This window comes from Ursus maritimus, unplaced genomic scaffold (genome assembly GCF_017311325.1).
Source record: "Ursus maritimus isolate PB19 unplaced genomic scaffold, ASM1731132v1 scaffold_4, whole genome shotgun sequence".
Lineage (NCBI taxonomy): Eukaryota > Metazoa > Chordata > Mammalia > Carnivora > Ursidae > Ursus > Ursus maritimus.
Window position 1 is genome coordinate 70,748,349 of NW_024426552.1, and position 19,595 is coordinate 70,767,943.

General features: G+C 37.5%; 1 protein-coding gene across 2 annotated transcripts in view; it reads left to right on the forward strand.

Moving 5' to 3' along the window:
• ATP13A3 (ATPase 13A3) overlaps positions 1-19,595 on the forward strand; it is an 85,920-nt gene that overhangs the window by 46,524 nt on the left and 19,801 nt on the right. For both annotated transcript variants that reach the window (XM_040621416.1, XM_040621417.1), the window contains exons 17-30: positions 3,866-3,982; positions 4,599-4,616; positions 4,709-4,862; positions 4,962-5,082; positions 9,399-9,523; positions 11,113-11,288; positions 12,243-12,365; positions 12,449-12,528; positions 13,111-13,153; positions 13,245-13,354; positions 13,659-13,755; positions 14,687-14,759; positions 16,453-16,630; positions 18,133-18,320. In XM_040621416.1, the coding sequence (XP_040477350.1) occupies positions 3,866-3,982; positions 4,599-4,616; positions 4,709-4,862; positions 4,962-5,082; positions 9,399-9,523; positions 11,113-11,288; positions 12,243-12,365; positions 12,449-12,528; positions 13,111-13,153; positions 13,245-13,354; positions 13,659-13,755; positions 14,687-14,759; positions 16,453-16,630; positions 18,133-18,320 (1,603 nt within the window). The remainder of the gene's footprint in view (positions 1-3,865; positions 3,983-4,598; positions 4,617-4,708; positions 4,863-4,961; positions 5,083-9,398; positions 9,524-11,112; positions 11,289-12,242; positions 12,366-12,448; positions 12,529-13,110; positions 13,154-13,244; positions 13,355-13,658; positions 13,756-14,686; positions 14,760-16,452; positions 16,631-18,132; positions 18,321-19,595) is intronic.

Below are 19,595 nucleotides of genomic sequence, written 5' to 3' on the forward strand. Positions count from 1 at the left end.
CTTGATTAACTGTTTTTTTATTCTTTGGATAAATACCCAGTAGGGCAATTGCTAGGTTGTAGGGTAGCTGTATTTTTAGTTTTTTTATGAACCTCCATACTGTTTTCCAGAGCAGCTGCACCAGTTTGCATTCCCACCAATAGTGTAAGAGGGTTCCCCTTTCTCTACATCCTCACTAACACGTGTTGTTTCCAGAGTTGTTAATTTTAGCCATTCTGACTGGTGTGAGGTGGTACCTCATTGTGGTTTTGATTTGTATTTCCCTGATGCCCAGTTGTGTCAAGCATTTTTTCATGTGTCAGCCATTTGTATCTTTGGAGAAATGTCTGTTCATGTCTTCTGCCCAGTTCTTGATTGAGTTTTTTTGTTTTTCGGGTGTTGAGTTTGGTGAGTTCTCTATAGATTTTGGATACTAGCCCTTTATCTGATATGTCATTTGCAGATATCTTCTCCCATTTCATAGGTTGCCTTTTAGTTTTGTTGATTGTTTCCTTTGCTGTGCAAAAGCCTTTTATCTTGATGAGTCCGAGTAGTTCATTTTTGCTTGCCTCTGAAGACGTGTCTAGCAAGAATTTACTGCAGCTGAGGTCAAAGAGGTTGCTGCCTGTGTTTTCCTCTAGGATTTTGATGGATTCCTCTTAAATTTAGGTCTTTCATCCATTTTGGATTTATTTTAGTGTATGGTGTAAGAAAGTGGTCCAGTTTCATTTTTCTGCACGTGGCTGTCCAGTTTTCCCAACACCATTTGTTGAAGAGATTGTCTTTTTTCCATTAGATGTTCTTTCGTGCTTTGTTAAAGATTAGTTGACCATAGAGCTGAGGGTCCATTTCTGGGTTCTCTATTCTGTTCCATTGATATATGTGTCTGTTTTTGTGCCAGTACCATACTGTCTTGATTACAGCTTTGGAATTGTGATGCCTCCCAACTTTGGTTTTCTTTTTCAACATTCCTTTGGCAATTTGTGGTCTTTTCTGGTTCCATACAAATCGTAGGATTGTTTGTTCCAGTAAAAAATGCTGGTGGTATTTTGATAGAGATTGCAGTGAGTGTGTAGATTGCTTTGGGTACTATAGAAATTTTAACAATATTTGTTCTTCCAGTCCATGAGCATGGAATGTTTTTCCATTTCTTTGTGTCTTCCTCAATTTCTTTCAAAAGTGTTCTGTAGTTTTCAGAATATAGATCTCTTAACTCTTTAGTTAGGTTTATTCCTAGGTATTTTATGGTTTTTGGTGCAGTTGTGAATAGGATCAATTCTTTGATTTCTTTTTCTGCTGCTTCATCGTTACTGTGTAGAAATGGACCATACTTCTGTGCTTTGATTTTCTGTCCTGCCACTTTGCTGAATTCCTGTATCAGTTCTAGCAATTGTTTTGCTGGAGTCTTTCGAGTTTTCTACATAGAGTATCATGTCGTCTGTGAAGAGTGAAAGTTTGGCTGCTTCTTTGCTGATCTGGATGCCTTTTATTTCTTTTTGTTGTCTGATTGCTGAGGCTAGGACTTCCAATACTCCATTGTTTAGTAACAGTGGTGAGAGTGGACATCCTGTTGTGTTCCTGACCTTTGGGGAAAAGCACTGTTTTTCCTAGTTGAGGGTGGTATTAACTGTGGGTCTTTCGTATATGTCTTTTATGATGTAGAGGTATGTTCCATCTATCCCTACATTGTGGAGGGTTTTATCAAGAAAGGATGCTGTACTTTGTCAAATGCTTTTTCTGCATCTATGGAGAGGATCATATGGTTCTGATCTTTTCTTTTATTAATGTGTATCACGTTGATTGATTTGCAGATGTTAAACCATCCCTGCCCAGGAATAAATCCCACTTGATTGTGGTGAATAATCCTTTTAATGTACTCTTGAATCCTGTTGGTTAGGATCTTGGTGAGAATTTTTGCATCCATGTTCATCAGGGATATCGGTCCGTAATTGTCCTTTTTGTTGGGGTCTTTGTCTGGTTTTGGGATCCAGGTAATAGTGGCTTCATAGAACAAGTTTGGAAGTTTTCCTTCCATTTCTATTTTTTGGAACAGTTTTAGAAGAATAGGTATTAATTCTTCTTTAAATTTGTTCTTCTTTGAATTTGTTAGAATTCCCATCGGAAGCCATCTGGCCCTGGACTCTTGTTTGTTGGGAGATTTTTGATTACTGATCCAATTTCCTTGCTGGTTTTGGTTCTGTTCAGGTTTTCTTTTTCTTCCTGTTTAAGTTTTGGTAGTTTATATGTTTCTAGGAATTTATCCATTTCTTCTAGATTGCCTAATTGTTGGCATATAATTGCTCATAATATTCTCTTAAGATTGTTTGTATTTCTTTGGTGGTGGTTGTGCTCTCTCCTCTTTCATTCATGCTTTTATTTATTTGGGTCCTTTCTCTTTTCTTTTTGTTAAGTCTGGCTAGGGGTTTATCAATCTTGTTAATCCTTTTAAAGAACCAGCTCCTAGTTTTGTTGATCTGTTATGTTTTATTGATTTCTGGTCTCATCTTTATTATTTCTCTTCTCCTGGGGATTTAGCTGGATTTATTTGCTGTTCTTTTTCCGGCTCTTTCAGGTTGAGGTTAGTTTGTATATTTGAGACCTTTCTTATTTCTTGAGGAAGGCCTGTATTGCTCTATACGTCCCTTGGAGGCCCACCTTTGCTGCATCCCAAAGGTCTTGAACTGTTGTATTTTCATTTTCATTTGCTTCCGTGTAGTTTTTCTGTATTTTAGCTCTGGCCAGTGACTGGGATTCAAAACTCCCAAGTTTTAAAGGGCCTGGCAAGGTGCAGATCCACTCCCCTACCCCAGAGGAGAACCTCGAGGCGCACCTAGCAACATCCTGTCCCAGAAAAGCAGTCACACAGTTCACACATGGAGGCTAGAGTTTATTGTAACGCACAGCGAAAAGCTGCCACTCAGTCCACTTCTCTGTTCTGTCCCAGAAAAGCAGTCGCACAGAGGTCGAATCTGTTGTGGCAGGCAGTGAAAAGCAGCGGCCCGGTTAGCTGCACTCAGTGGTGTAGGTCTGTTGTGGCTCACAGTGAAAAGCGGCTACAAGGTTATCTGCCTTCTGCGCACACCTCTGTCCCTGCTGTTGAGTTCTGCTCAATGACTCCCAGCTGGCCTTTTGTCCTTGGAGAGGCAAAGTATGCTCTTCCAAGGGAGCAATCTCTCCCACATGTGACCCAGGGGATCTCCTTACCCTAGCTTATTGTGTGCTCTCTCCCACTCTCTCTCTCTTTCTGACTTTGCTCCTTGGAAAGGGTTCCCTTCCCTTCAGGGCCCCTTGGCTTTCCTTTCCCCCCTGTTCATGGCTCCAGACCTCGCATCTGCCACGTTCTCTCCTTCCAGCTATGCAGATTGTTTTCTTAATCCTCAGATCATATTCCTACTTGTTCAGAATAGTTGGATGTTGATCTGGCTGTGTTCGAGGGACGAGGCAAGCTCAGCGTCCCCTACTACTCCACCATCTCAACCCCTCCCCTGCACTCTATATATTTTGAATCCTTTCCTGGTAGCAGAAAAGAACCCCTGGGTGATAGACTGAACATTTTCGGTACTGCAAGAATCTTCTGCTTTTGCAGAGATAGTCTAAATCAGCAGGTTGTAGGAGCAAACTGAGACGTTTTTCTCTGTTTCTCTGGTTCTTATTCCGCTTCTAACCTCTGCTTCTCATCTTCCATGGGTTGCTAGGACTTTAACTAATTTTGTTTTTATTTTACTCTACTTATATTAATGATCTAGTAGTGCTCATTTATCCCTTGGGCCCTGACTTTTTTTTTTTTTTTTACTGAAGATAGCCATAATGGTTTTTTTGTTTTGTTTTAAAGTAGAACCAGTGAATTGAATTTTATGAAGTAATGTGTTGGATATTTTCCTTTCAGATTCTGGAAGAAGCAACTGAAGAGGAAACAGCACTTCATAATCGAATTATGCCCACTGTGGTTCGTCCTGCAAAACAGCTGCTTCCTGAATCCACACCTGCAGGAAACCAAGAAATGGTGCGAAATCACATTAAGTTGGATAATACTGTTGACGCTCATATTTAATTCTCATTTTGAAATGTTGCTAGAAGATGAAATCACATGTCCTTTATTTAACTCTTATGCAGATATGAGTATTTTAACTGCATTTATCCAAAACTACACACCTGGTGTGTGGCAGGCAGTATTTGTGTAAAACATTAAGATTTAATTCTCATTACCATTACTTTTCCTTCCTATTTATTGAACAACTTAGTGCCTAGTGATTTAGATACTTGGTGATTAATCCTTTTAAATTGCACCAGTATTCTTAGGATTCAGTAAAAAGAATATGTGAAAGGCTTTATTTTTAGGTGAATTTCAAATTATGTTCCCCCTTAGTTTATTTAAATGCTTAATATGGTAACATTTTAGGATAGCAAAATATGTGAAAATATTCAAGGATATATTTTTATTAAATGAGAGGTGGTAGAGAAGCAGTCTTGAAACCTGACTTTGAAATAATCAAAGCTCCTTGCTATTTTGTAAGTAATGTTTTGTGGATGTATCAAGTTTTATTTTTTTTAAACTTGAGTATGTTAATGGACCTAATCTGTACTGTTTCTTTATTCTTTTTGCTTTGTTTTATGTTTAGGAGCTGTTTGAACTTCCAGTAAGTAAAGAATGTTTACTTGTTACTTAAGTATACTTGCTTTAGTTCTAAAAAAATAGTAAATGCTTTATGCATCTTTTGAAATCACATAGGCTATTTATGAGATAGGAATTGTTCGCCAGTTCCCATTTTCTTCTGCTTTGCAACGTATGAGTGTGGTTGCCAGGGTGCTAGGGGATAAGAAGATGGACGCCTACATGAAAGGAGCACCTGAGGTCATTGCCAGTCTCTGTAAACCTGAAACAGGTAAGGAAGCAACTAGGCTTTGAGTAGTGAAATTCTGCCATTTGCATGAGCTTATATTTGCAATTTTAACAATGACGTTTATTTTTTCCTTTTTAAAAGTTCCTGTCGATTTTGAAAAAGTTTTAGAAGATTACACTAAACAGGGCTTCCGTGTGATTGCTCTTGCACACAGAAAATTAGAGTCAAAACTGACATGGCATAAAGTACAGAATATTAGCAGGTAAGGTGGATGAATCGTTTTCCTACAGTTTACCCAATAATGTTTATGTTTATATAAGTCATATACAGCAGTTTACATGTCGTATTTATTAAATATTTATCAAATGTATGCAACCATACCCAATGCAATGTTATGTTTTGGGTGATTGAGATACAACTCTTCAGAACTCTTACCAGTTTGTTTGTTAAATATTTACTTAGTGCCTACTGTGTGTCAGGCATGTTTTAGGAATACAATTATGTTTTAAAATGTAAACATAATTGTCCTGTATTTTTTTTCCCCCAAATAATCTACTTGGTTTTGCCCAGTGGTTGAAACCAAGTATTATTTTGGTCAGAGTTTCACAATAACCAGTCATACCAATCCCCCCTTCCCAACTCCCAAAGGTCAGATGACATTGCCATCATCACATTTACTTTTCTCCAGTCTTCCTCTCTCCAATTGGTGTTCCACAGTGCCTCCAGAGAGCTCTGCTCTCATATCAGTCTCCTACCTAGAATTCTAATAAATGGCTTTCCATTATTTACCGGAAGAGTTCACCATCAGGAATATGCATCAGGAAAGAAACAAAACACATAACACTTAATTTGAAAAAAAGGGGAGAGTGATAGAAGCAGATAAGAATCAGAAAAAGGCATACAGGGACTCCTGGGTGGCTCAGTCAGTCAAGTGTCTGCCTTTGGCTCAGATCATGATCCCAGGACCCTGGGATCGAGCCCCGCGTCAGGCTCCCTGCTCAGCGGGAAGTTTGCTTCTCCCTCTCCCTCTGCTCCTCCCCCCTTGCTCATGCTCACTCTTGCTCTCTCTCTCAAATAAGTAAAATCTTTAAAAAAAAAGAAAGAAAGAAAGAAAGAAAAAGGCATACAAATGGCCAATTAACACATGAAAATGGTAGTACACTTTATTTAGTTCTTTGGGGAACTACAAAATAAAACCACAAGGAGACATCACTTCTCTCTTGAGGTTGGTGAAATTGAAAAGATTGATAATACCAAGTGTTAGTGAAGGCTTGAGAAAATGTTAACAGCATACTGTTACTATAGTGTTGTATAGTTCATAATGAACATGTGTAGTACCTATCAAAATTTAAACTGCTCCTACAATTTGACTCAGCAAGTGCAGTTCTAGGAGTCCAGCGTAAAGAGCTGTTTCTATGTGTTGTGCATAAGGTTCAGGTTTAAATAGTATCAATAGCATAATCAATAGGGTAGTGGCTAAATTAGGGACTATTAACACTTCTTTTAATTACAGCTTTTCCCACTATGCAAAAGTAGAGCGTTCCTGTGAAGCTGTTCATAAGCCAGAATGGCTTAAAGTGAAGAAACAGAAAACAGAAACCATTAATTGATGGAGAAAAAATTCTGAGTGTTTCCAGACCCCAAAAATAATCTCTCTTAAGCTCTGATACCTTAGGACACATCTCGCTAATGCAGGCACAAAGTAAATCAAGATAGAACAAGACGCTCACAGACACAGTTCAGACCTACGTGGCTTGATGCCGAGATGCTGGTTGTGATCCCCAGGGAAGGAGCTTGGGAATGCCACTCTCACTGCTTGGGGGTGCACTGCCTCTGAAATGGCTCGTGGCGGAACAAATGCTGAATGCTGTTTTTGCCTCTCACCTTTTTTTTCTCGAAAGTGAAAAATCTTCAGATTTCTTTGGGTTGGTGAAAACAAGTACTAATGTAGGTCTTCGTACAAGCGAAATGGCCTAATGCAAGCTTTTGAAAAGCGGGAGATACCTGTATTCCAGGCATGCTAAGTGTAAAGAGTTAGGGCAGTGTTGATAGTACAATCCTGTTTTTCTGAATGAGAACTAAAGGAGTGGAGTGGATAGCCCAATAGTTAAAAGGAAAAGCTATGTTAGGAATTCTGCCTATCCACACAGAATGTTTGGGGGATGTGGTTTAAGCTTGAACGTTTAAAAAAAAAAAAAAAAAAAAAAAAAAGCAGTAGCCAGATGATGTGACGGATGTGCATGGTTGGGAGGTACACGTGTAAAATACTGTGTTCGAATGCCTGTGAAGGGCACGTTAGGCTCTTCTCTCTCTACAGCTTTGTCTTTTGCCATTTTTCACCTTAAAGACTAACTACTGATTTGTCCGTATTTCTTGAACCTGTCCTATCCAGTCATCCTTCCGTGCCCTTGAAGAGGCTATTCCTTCTGCCCAGAATATCCTATCCCTGTCAACTTTCATCTCTTTTCTCTGCTGCCCTTCTTTTGCGTCTTTAAACCAAGACCTTGGCCATCTTTCCAGTCTATCTTTTAGGGGCAGGTTTTGACATTTCTCTTATAGCTTGAACCTTCATATCTTGAATATTGTATTGTTCATTCACTAGGGGACAAAATTTCCACGACCTATGTCATTCATTGGAAAGTTAGGAAGCCAGTAGCAGCCAGAAACTAGCAGGTCATGGGGAAACGGCTACAGTGCTTGGACCCCAGAGTTTCACATCAGTATAGCTTTGTTCCTTGAAATGCATTTTCAAACTTCAAGGCTTATTTCTCCTGTCACCACCAGCAGTGTCTGTCATTTGTATTGTTTCCTGTTGTTTAATACCTTTACCACCCATACTTATAAATTATATCTCAAAGATTGTTTAGGTTTTAGAGCTACGTACTTAAAGTGCCTTTATTGAATTTTGTCGAAAAACCACTTCTTATGGCAAGTCTGGAATTTTGGTCCCTAACCTCAAGTCTTCTTTCTTCATTGAAAAAAGTATTTCTGGGGCACCTGGGTGGTTCAGTTTGTTAAGTGTCGAACTCTTGATCTCAGTTGAGGTCCTGATCTCTCGATCATGAGTTCAAGCCTCGCATTGAGCACCTTGCTGGGTGTGGAGCCTACTTTAAAAAAAAAAAAGGAAAAAAAATATTTCTGTGATATAATTTTGGTGGCTTGAGATTTCTTAAGAATGCAGCCATCTCCATGATGATGCTGAAGCGCACGCTAGTTTTGCATGCACATCTCTGTCTCTTTTTTTTAAGAGTATTTCTTTATTTGAGAGAGAGTGAGAGGGAGGAGGGGCAAGAGGGAGAGAATCTCAAGCAGGTTCCATACCAAGTGTGGGACTCGATCTCACAACCCCAAGATATGACTTGAGCCAAAATAAAGAGTCGGATGCTCAACCAACTGAGCCACTCAGGCCCCCTGCATGTATCTCTTTGTCGTCATATCTGTTTCCCCAAAAAGAGCACCTTGACGGTAGAGATCATGACTTTTCATCTTTGACCTCCCAATGACTAGTAGTACTACTTGGTGCAGAGTAGGTACTCAACTTTTGAAGGAATAGCATCTTGATAGCTATTGAATATTGATAACTATTTTTTAAAGGAAAAAAATTTTAAAAAGATTTTATTTGTTTATTTGACAGAGCGAGCACAAGTAAGAGGAGTAGCAGGCAGAGGGAGAGGGAGAAGCAGGCTCCTTGCTGAGCGGGGAGCCTGAAGCAGGGCTCAATCCCAGGACCCTGGGATCATGACCTGAGCCGAAGGCAGACGCTTAATGACTGAGCCACCCAAGTGCCCCGATTATTAATAAATATTGTAAGAGCCCTGTCTCTGTGACCCATGTAGATCTCATTGTCAGACTGCTAAATAGTTTTTGTATCACACTTTCAGGGTCAAGAATTTGATCAAGAGTCAGTCTAGAGGCGCCTGGGTGGCTCACTCCATTAAGCGTCTGCCTTCAGCTCAGGTCATGATCCTGGAGTCCGAGGATCAAGCCCCATATCGGGCTCCCCCCTCAGCGAGAGTCTGTTTCTCCCTCTGACCCTACCCCTTCTTGTGCTCCCTCTCTGTCTCTCTCAAATAAATAAAATCTTAAAAAGAATTTGATCGGGAGTCTTCTAAAATTCACCAAAGGCTTGATAATAATGAATCCAGTATTACTGTATTGAGTGTGCTTATGGTCACGTTTTCCTTTTCTCTTAACGTTTATGTTAGGGTATGTTGTATGGGGGGACAGTAAAGCATAGATTTGTTTATGCTTACTCATTTTGTGGGTAGAACACAAGATGAACATTCTTTAGTACTACAGGTGTTTAGTGTCTTACAAAGATAACACTCCCAAATTATCCTTATTTCTCACATTTCAAAGGGTAAAATTTTATTTCAAAATACACCTCTTGGGAATTATTTTTCCAGTGATAAATTTTTTTAGATATTAAACTCAAATACACACATTTATGGCTTATTCAGTATATAAAATGTTTCAATTTGTAATTTATGAGAATTTTAAATTGCTTTAGTAATATAAAGAGAATAGTATCTGTTCTCTGGACTAAACCATTGTCCGTTAAAATTTCTTTTTCTGCAGAGATGTCATTGAAAACAACATGGATTTTATGGGATTAATTGTAATGCAGAACAAATTGAAGCAAGAAACCCCTGCAGTACTTGAAGATTTGCATAAAGCCAACATTCGCACTGTCATGGTCACAGGTTAGACTTTATAAAAGGACACAGTAAAAATTGAATGTGACTCTTAAGAGTTCAGGTTATAGGATATTGTGGAATGATCAGTTAGTTATAAAAGCATGTAGTGGCTCCACCCTACCTTGCCCCATTTCAACTCAGAATGTTTTTTAAAGGTATAGATAACTTTGCAATACTCTTTTGAGGTCTAGCAAATTCTGCGTATAGAAATAGTAAAACAGTGAAGGGCATACTGTATAAATTTAGATTTTGCTTCTTTTTTTTTTGCCTCTCTTTAATCATATGTTTTTTATAGCAGTTATTGTATCTTGTGTAAGCTCTTTGTAGATATGTTTTCTCTACTAGAGCATAAGATTCTAGAGCAGAAGATTAAAAGAATGTTTTGTTCATTTTGGGGTCTTCTGCAATTTTTAGAACTGTGTCAGATGCCTAACAAATGATTAATAGATATTTGTTAGAATTACACTTTTATGTGTTAGAGTATGTTTATTATCATTGCCTGAATGCATACTAGTGAAAATAGCCATTATTTGATTGGTTTTTGATTTCTGATGACTATATCCAAATGGTTCTCCTGGTGGTGTTATATTGTTGATATTAGATAATTCCCATTCCTTAGCTGTGTGAAATTGTGGCAGCTCTAAGTACTTTTCTCTTAGTAAATAATCAGAATTAAGATAATCATTTTATGGCTCTTTTGTGTGTTCGCTAAGACTTATATGGAAAAGGCAGTTGACATTTTTTTGTTTCAGACCTTGAGATCCATCTAATAGCATACTTACCACTATGTAGCTCAGGAAATGAAATTTATTAGCATTCCAGCAGTTCATTGATTTTAATGATTCCTCCTTCAGAGTACTTTCCATCTCTTTCTCTTCCCCGTCTTTCCCTGCCATGACAGATTGTGGCCTGTGTCCCACGGGGGTCTGTCTGGTCACAGGAGGACACCGTTGGAAATAGTGTGTGGGAATTGGGGGAGGAAATCCTGTTGCCCTTTAGTTGTGGCAGTGGTGGACTTCCCAGACCTTTGCCGGCCTTTCACATATGTTTATATTTTCTTGATCCTGTCCTGACAGGGCTTCTTTTCATTTCTCTCCTCCTCATGACTGAGAAGATGTCTGTCTTCTCTTCATATCTTCTAAACATTGTATTCTTGTTACCTTGCTATAGTGTTGCTTTTGTAATCCATTCCTTTTTTCCTGTGATATTAGGGATTCTTGTACAGACCACCAGTCACTCCCAAGTTATTTCAACAAGTATTGTGTGAGCACCTGCTTGGTGTGTATGTAGCACTGTGCCAGGTGTCGGGGGTACTACTAGTGCATGACTGAGAGAGATGCACAGTGTATCTGGCTTTACAAATTGTAGGTGAGAGTGGTCTATTTAGCATACGTGTGCTTGAATTATTTGAGGCTTCCTTTGAAAAGTATGTTTTGATTTTTGTTATTTTTAAGATCCAAGAGTAATACGGTACGTTGTCTTCATTTTGCCAAGCCCAGTCATGGGGTAATAGATATTCTTGATAAGTATTTATTGTTGAATACATTTATGTTTCCATCTTAATTGTAATGTATCTTCAATGTTTTGAAAATTAGGTGACAATATGTTGACTGCTGTTTCTGTGGCCAGAGACTGTGGAATGATACTACCTCAGGATAAAGTTATTATTGCTGAAGCATTACCTCCAAAGGATGGAAAAGTTGCCAAGATAAACTGGCATTATGCAGACACCCTAACACAGTGCAGTAATTCATCAGCAATTGACTCAGAGGTAATGTCAAGAAGAATTTTTCCTTTTGAAGCTTGCTTGTTTGAATTTAGTCTGAAACAATAAAAAGTGGTGCATTAAAACACAACACAACAGAAAATACATGAAAACAGACGCCTGGGCCATCTTCTCAGAGATTGATTCATTAGGACTAGGTAAGACCCAGGTACCTCAAATTGTGATATTTAGCCAAAGCTGAGAAAGCACCATTTTAGAGTATGAGAATCCCAGATGTTTGTCCTATTTTAATTTTTTAAAAAGATCTATTTATTTATTTGAGAGGAGAGAGAGTGTGTGAGAATGGGGGGAGGGGCAGAGGGAGAGAATCCCCAAGCAGACTCCCTGCTGAGCTAAGAACCTGACGCAGGGCTTGATCCCACGATCCAGGAGATCTGAACCGAAACCAAGAGTGGCCACTTAACGGACTGAGTCACCCAGGCACCCCTATTCTATCTTAAAAGTAATGATAAATGATGTAGGTGGTCCATAGTATTTATTAGTCTATGCATTATTTCAAACCGAAGCTGATATTTAGTTTTTTTTTTTTTTTAATAAGCAGTATAGGTAGATTACCTTAAAACTGAATTTCCTTTTACTTTTAATAAGTGTTAAACTTTCATTATTTTATGTAAAATAGCAGATGGAAGAATTTAGTTTTAGATGAAATATATATATATATATATGTGAATTTTTTTAATAAAGATTTTATTTATTTATTTGACAAAGAGAGTACAAGCAGGGAAACGGCAGGCAGAGAGAGAGGGAGAAGCAGGCTCTCCCACTGAGAGGGAGCCCAGTGTGGGGCTCGATCCCAGGACCCTGGGATTATGACCAGAGCCGAAGGCAGACGCTTAACCAGCTGAGCCACCCAAGCGCCCCTAGATCAGATGTATTTAAGATAGGATTGTATTACTTGGTCTGGCTGCCTAAATATTGTTCTGAATGTCTCATGCACAGGCTATTCCAATTAAACTGGTCCATGATAGCTTAGAGGATCTTCAGGTGACTCGTTATCATTTTGCAATGAATGGAAAATCATTTTCAGTGATACTAGAACATTTTCAAGACCTTGCTCCTAAGGTTAGTGACTTGCGTTTGTGTATGTATGTGTTCACGTGAATATATTGCAAACAATATTTTAAAGAAATTCATATTTTTTCCAGTTGATGTTGCATGGCACTGTGTTTGCTCGTATGGCACCTGATCAGAAAACACAATTAATAGAAGCATTGCAAAATGTAGAGTAAGTATTGTTTTTTTTTATTTTTATGGATTTTAGTTTCATTTTCAAAACAAAAGTAACTAACATTTCATGTATAAAGAATTGTCACCTATCAGGTGAGAACTCTAAAGTGCCTTTTTAAAAGAGGCTCATGTGCTCATTTATTTAGCTCAAGTACAGTATCCACAATTCCTTTTCCAGATAATATCTGTAAGATAGAGTTCATTTACTCAGCTTGTAGAGGTGACGTCATAGTTTCTGTAAATAATTATGTTTAAGCTTTAGTCTTAAAAGTAGGTTACTAAAGACCATACAGGCCCAAGACCTTTGCTCTAAAGATTACGAAATTGAGATGCCAGATGATAAACTGATTTGCCCAGCTTGTGACAGAAACGGGACAGTAACCCAGGTCATTTGATTTGCAAGCTGGTGCTGTTTGCAAAGCGACATGCCTGTGGTCTTTGTGATAAGAAGATTCATTAGTTCCAGTGGGGAGGTCTCGGTTTGTTAGCTCTTCATAATAACATATTGGAGAAATCTTAAGTTAAATGTTGTTTGTTTTAAAAAAGTAATCAAAATCTTAACGTAAGTTTTGTTTCTCAGTTACTTTGTTGGGATGTGCGGTGATGGTGCAAATGATTGTGGTGTAAGTATGGTTTTTGTGATTTATAGTTCTTTCTTTAGCCTAAGTCAGACCATTTACAAAACTTAACCTCTTTTCTTCTTCAAACCATTAGGCTTTGAAGAGGGCACATGGAGGCATTTCGTTATCAGAGCTCGAGGCTTCAGTGGCATCTCCCTTTACCTCCAAAACTCCTAGTATTTCCTGTGTGCCAAACCTTATCAGGTAGCACAGATTGAAAGTTTTCCCATTATCTCTTTGTGGCGTGATCTAATAACATAGGAAAACAGTGTCATAGAAATTAATATGAATTTGTTGTAATGATATATTAGTATTTTCGACATCTAACTTCATTAGCAACAGGTTAGCTACTCTTCATCTCTTTCAGTTCTGCTTTGGTTTAGTTCTTTTGGTAGAAAATGCTTTGTTGTAGCTGTTGAGTGTTGACGTTCAGATGTCAAGATATAATTGTGATTTGGAAGAGGAGTTCAGAATGCCTTTATTCACATGTCAACATTTGTTTTCACAGGGAAGGCCGTGCTGCTTTAATGACTTCTTTCTGTGTGTTTAAATTTATGGCTTTGTACAGCATTATACAGTACTTCAGTGTTACTCTGCTATATTCCGTGAGTACCGACATTGCTTAAAGAGATGGTCCTTTTGTTAAGACATTTAAACCAAAAAATTGAGTATGTATGCGTCCGCTAATTATGGAACTTACATAACTAGCATCTATAAATTTTCCTTTAGTTTATTATATTTTGAGTAGGAGATTGAAAATCTCATTAATCTAGAATAGCATTTTCTTCAAGGCTGACAACTGTGGCTAAAGCCTTGTGAATAAAAGGTGATTGTATTCTTTTTTTTTTTTTTTTTTTTTTTTTTTTTTGCCTTTAGTACAGATTAGGCACCTTAGAACTCTTCAAAATGTCAAGCTGTGACATATTTCACATTTGTAGTTAACTCTGCTATACATTTACAGAAAAAGGCCAGAATGAGAAAGATGTTTCAGCAGTAGTTTATAGGACTTTATGCATTTGGAGAAAAAGTATAAACAGTGATGCCCATAGGTACTCCATCAGATTTAATAATTGAAGTGTTCTCACTTAGAGTTTTCTCAAAACAAACAGTAGTGACACCCCAGGGAGTTTTTGTGAAGCCATCCCTCTCTACCATTTGTAGACAGGGTCAGGAGGGACGGTGTTAGATGGTATTAGGAAGCTTCGAGATACTAATTTCCAGGAGTGTTGAATGTTGTGAGTAAAATTTGTGTTTTCTTTTTGCCACAAAACTTAAAAGATTTTTACTGAATGAATTTTTAGGAGATGCCTTTTGTATTAGTAAATTGAATCTTTGCAAATATATATTTCACTAATATCAAAGGCAAATGTATTTTAATTTTTAAGCAGGTTCAGATGTCACTTTGAAGTTTCATTATTGGTGGGGGTGGTGTGGAGTGGGGAGACTAAAACCAAGGAGGAAAAATCTAAAGCCAGGGGAAAATGGTACAAAAATAGTTTCTGAAAACTAATTATTTTTTAAAAATTACTTCTGTAGATCCTAAGTAACCTAGGAGACTTCCAGTTTCTCTTCATTGATCTGGCAATCATTTTGGTAGTGGTATTTACAAGTGAGTAAATTGCTTTATTATTGATTTAAAAGCATATAAAATTCTGATGTAACTCATTGAACTTTGGTAAAGTTATATCAGTAACTATAATACAGTGGATACTTCTTCAGATTTCCTGTAAATACATTCTTTCATTACCAGTTGTTTTTATTTGCCTTAGTTGTTTTATTGTTCTTTCTCCATCTTTTTCTCCCACTGAGCAGAGAGCCCAATGCGGGGCTCCATCCCAGGATCCTGGGATCATGACCTGAGCTGAAGGCAGACGCCTAACCAACTAAGCCACCCATGCACGTGCCCCACTTTAGTCTTTTTATTTTATTTATTTTTTTAAAGATTTTATTTATTTATTTGACAGAGAGAGACAGCCAGCGAGAGAGGGAACACAAGCAGGGGGAGTGGGAGAGGAAGAAGTAGGCTCCTAGCAGAGGAGCCTGGTGTGGGGCTCAATCCCAGAATGCCGGGATCACGCCCTGAGCTGAAGGCAGACGCTTAACGACTGAGCCACCCAGGTGCCCCCTCACTTTAGTCTTTTTAAATCCAGAATATTACATCAGCCTTTTTGGGGGGCATCTTGATGTTGACATTTATGAGAGAAGAGAAACCAACTATATGGATTTGTCTCGTCGACGTAGTCTCATTAGACTCAGGCTATGAATTCTTGGCAGGAATATGGCAGAGTGATACCATGTTCTAGGTAGAGTATATGAGGAGACAGAAGATATTGGTTTATTTTACTCTTGGTGATTGTATCAAAATAAATAATGATGTAATGAGATATGACCCGTTTAATCAAATAAAAATTCACAAGTCCATATTAGAAGTAGGGAGAGAAGAGAAAGTTCTTCCTTAGAGTAAAAGGCAAACTAATAAATATAGAAGGAATGATGGGCTTAGACCATGGAAAGACTCTGATCTGATTGACCTTTTAGGCCAGATACTTCTTTTCTCTGCATTAGAGGATGCTTACAGCGTCTCTGGTGTTTACCTGCTAGATGCCAGTAACACGCCCCTGGTTTTGACAACCAAAAATATCTCAAGACATTGCCAGATGTTCTCTGCAGGGCGAAATCATGTTGGTTGAGAACCAGTGAGTTAGTCTTTAGGGGATACGAAAACTAGTGAGTGAAAGTTTAATGAGGAATAGGATTTTTACTATCTTTTTATAAATTTATTACAAAGAGAAAAGCAGAAATGTTATAGTAGAGAAACTTGGTGGACATCACCTTAATAAGTGATCAAAGCCTTTTTTGGTTACTGTTTATATAGCTTTCAACCTTTCTTAATGTCTTCTTTGTGTGTGTGTCTTAATGTCTTCATAAGAGGAAGAAATAAGTTATTTTTACTATAGCTTTTCAATTAAAGATTCAGAAATAAATTCTTAGACATATAAGAATGGTAATTAATGTTATAGTTTATATGTTTATGTTTAGTATTCTTTTTACTTGTACTAGTATTTCTCTGAAATTCAGTAGGCTAATGTAAAAGTACTTGTGAGGCACTTTTGAAAAAGCCTAAATTATTTACTTTTACAGGTGACTTAAATATGTATGACATCTGGCTTGGGTTTTGGACATTTTTTGTATTAAAGATTTGTTAGACAAAAACGAATATAAGTTCCTAAATGAATCTGATTATGTATTATATAGCAACTAATTTAGATAAAAACTTCTCCTCTTTTTCCTCCTCAATATAGTGAGTTTAAATCCTGCCTGGAAGGAACTTGTGGCACAAAGACCACCTTCAGGTCTTATATCTGGAGCCCTTCTGTTCTCCGTTTTGTCTCAGATCATCATCTGCATTGGATTTCAATCTTTGGGGTTTTTTTGGGTCAAGCAGCAACCTTGGTATGAAGTATGGCACCCACAATCGGAGTAAGTTGGTCAATCCATTTTAAAAATCTTTGTGAAATGTGTGTAACATGTATGCATAGTAAAAATAAGTTTTAGAATTTATATAAACGTTTGCAGGCAGCTTGACAATTAAATTATTTGGCCTATATTTGACTTTATATCATGGTAACTCCTTTTATTTTTAGAAAGATGGTCAGGCAAGGTTCTCTATATAATCATTACCAAGGTGGGGATATCGGACCAATTTCTTAATTAGCTACTGAGCCTTGCTTTCCTTATCTGTAAAATGAGAAAGTTGAAATTAATCAATAGTCTCTTCTAATGTTTGTGCGTCTTAACTTTTCTACCCCAAATTTAGGAAATGACATTTTAAAACCTAAAAAAACTTGTAAAACACTAAGTGCTTCTCGTATTTATGGGTAGAATGTTCTATCAGTCACAGATTATGATAACATCAGTTTAATTAGTTAAACATGTAAGCTGGAGTGCCTGGGTGGCTCAGTCAGTTAAGCATCTGACTCTTGATCTCAGCTTAGGTCTTGATATCAGGGTCACAAATTCAAGCCCCACAGTGGGATCCATGTTAGGTGTGGAGCCTACTTAAATTAAAAAAAAAAAAAAAAAAACAGCAAAAAACATGTAAGCTAGTCACTGAGGTAATTTTGTAGAATTATATTTTTAGATGCAAACATTAATTTATAGTTGGCTTAACGAAGGGAACAAGTTGTCTTTTAAAGTTTTAGGAAACTGAGAAATTTAACATTAATGTTTGCTTATATGTACATATAAACACTGCACATGCAAAGGAATAGATGGCATTGTTCTGGAGCAGCTTTCCAGAATTCATTTGTAGCAGATTAACATTTTGTTACTACTTGTCTGTGCTTATGTAGTTAATGTTTTAGTGATGGGTGTGATATGTTTGACAGTTCTGCCCACCCGGAAGTAGGGCTGAGAGAACACCATCGCCAGAGCATAGTGAAGGCATCTCAGTGCTAAGTGCTTTGCCAGGCATTTGCACGAGTCATCCTACTCATTCCCCACAGAAACCCTGTGATGGTGCAGGTGGTGTCCACCCTCACAGGTCAAGAAATGGAGGCTTGAAATTGAATAGTATTTCCTCAGTTAAGCTAAAAAGTGGTAGAGCTAGAGTCACACCTAAGGTCTGTGAACCTTTACTATATTCAAATTACTCCCAAAATTTAGTTTCTTTTTTTTTTTTTATTTTAATTCTAGTATAGTCAACATATAGTGTTATATTAGTTTCATCCCCAAGTTTAAAAAGTAAGAGGGGCCTGTTAAATAAGAAGTTTCTAGTTTTTTTAACTGATTGGAATGTGACTAAGAAGAGACCCTTAACACTCTATTGCCTGTTCTATAGATTTTACCTTGATATTGTTGGATCTTTTCCTATAAAATCCTCATTTCTGTTATGCGAGTGATTCAAAACAGTTAAGGTAAAATTGGTTTCTTTTGGAAAATGATTATTGTATTTAGTAATGTAAAAATGTTTTGTGTTCTAGTGCTTGTAATACAACAGGAAGCCTGTATTGGAATTCTTCACATTTGTACAATGAAACCGATCTTGATACACATAATATACAAAATTATGAAAATACCACAGTGTTTTTTATCTCCAGTTTTCAGTACCTCATAGTGGCAATTGCCTTTTCAAAAGGAAAACCCTTCAGGCAGCCTTGCTACAAGAATTGTAAGTTTGGCATTTGTGATTTTTATCATGTTTCCTTTCTTTAAAAATAATGTAAGAGGAGTAGAGTTAAAACTGTTCTTTCAAAGTGAAACAGGTCTTCACAAATAGAGTGAACCTAGTGATTTAGATGTTTACTGTCTTGTTTTGTTCTCGTGGTAGCTGCCACTCTAAAGTTGAAAATTGAAGCCACCAGTTCTAAACATTCCTGGTTTTCACATCCTATTGCTTCTGGCTCCAGCTTTTATTTTTACAGCCCATTGCAGACAGAATTAGAATTAGAAACAGGAACAGAGGTTCTTCAGTGGGAACAGTGGGTATTATACTTCGCTTCTGGGTGGTCTGCACAGTGCCAGCTGTCTTTTTCGTCATTTTTGACACTGGTACCTGGAATTCTTCATTTGTGTCACCTTTGCGTCCACTGCTGAAAGGGTCAGTAGAATGGAGTCTTGTGCCTCTGTGACTCATCTATCTGTGGCAGTAGGAAATAGCATCTTGATTGATCAAAATTAGGGTTTACGGGAAAAAATCAGTTACTACATATAAATTCCTAATTTTTCAAAAATTGAGAATATACTAATTACTATGTGGGACAACTTAATTTTTTTCATAAAGAACTAGATTTTTGCAGTATCTTGGAACGAATAGTCGTCATTCTTTTGCTATAGTTAGAAAGAAATGTCAGTGTTCTTGTCGTCAGACTGTCCGGTCACAGATTTCGGTATATCATAGGCCTAAGTAACAACTGCTAGCATCTGTCTCAGAGTTTATAAAGCATTTTCACATAGATTTCATTTATTCTTCTACACTATGTGGTTTGTAGGTCACATTTTATTACTTTCTATTTTGGACAGGTAAGACTGTTCAAGTATCAGTGATATTGAAATCTGGTTTTACTTTTTTCTTTTTTTAAAAAAAACTGATACTGGGGCGCCTGGGTGGTGCAGTTGGTTGAACCTCCGACTCTTGATTTCGCCTTGGGTCGCAGAGTCTGCTTAGGATTTTGTCTCTCTCCCCCTCTGTCCCTCCCCCCTCCAAATAAATAGATCTTGGGAAAAATAAAACAACAAAAAACCCTGATATTATCTAATAAGTAGAAAGTGTATTACTGAGAGCCGTATCGGAAGCATGCTTTGGGACAGAAAGCCTTCCGTAGAAGCTCAATCACTTCTTCTAAGAGTACTTCTTAAGTAAAGTTAACTTTAGTAAAAGTGAACTTAATTAAAGTTGACATACATGTTTTATTTTTAGTTCCATATTTTTAAATTTCAAGGAAAT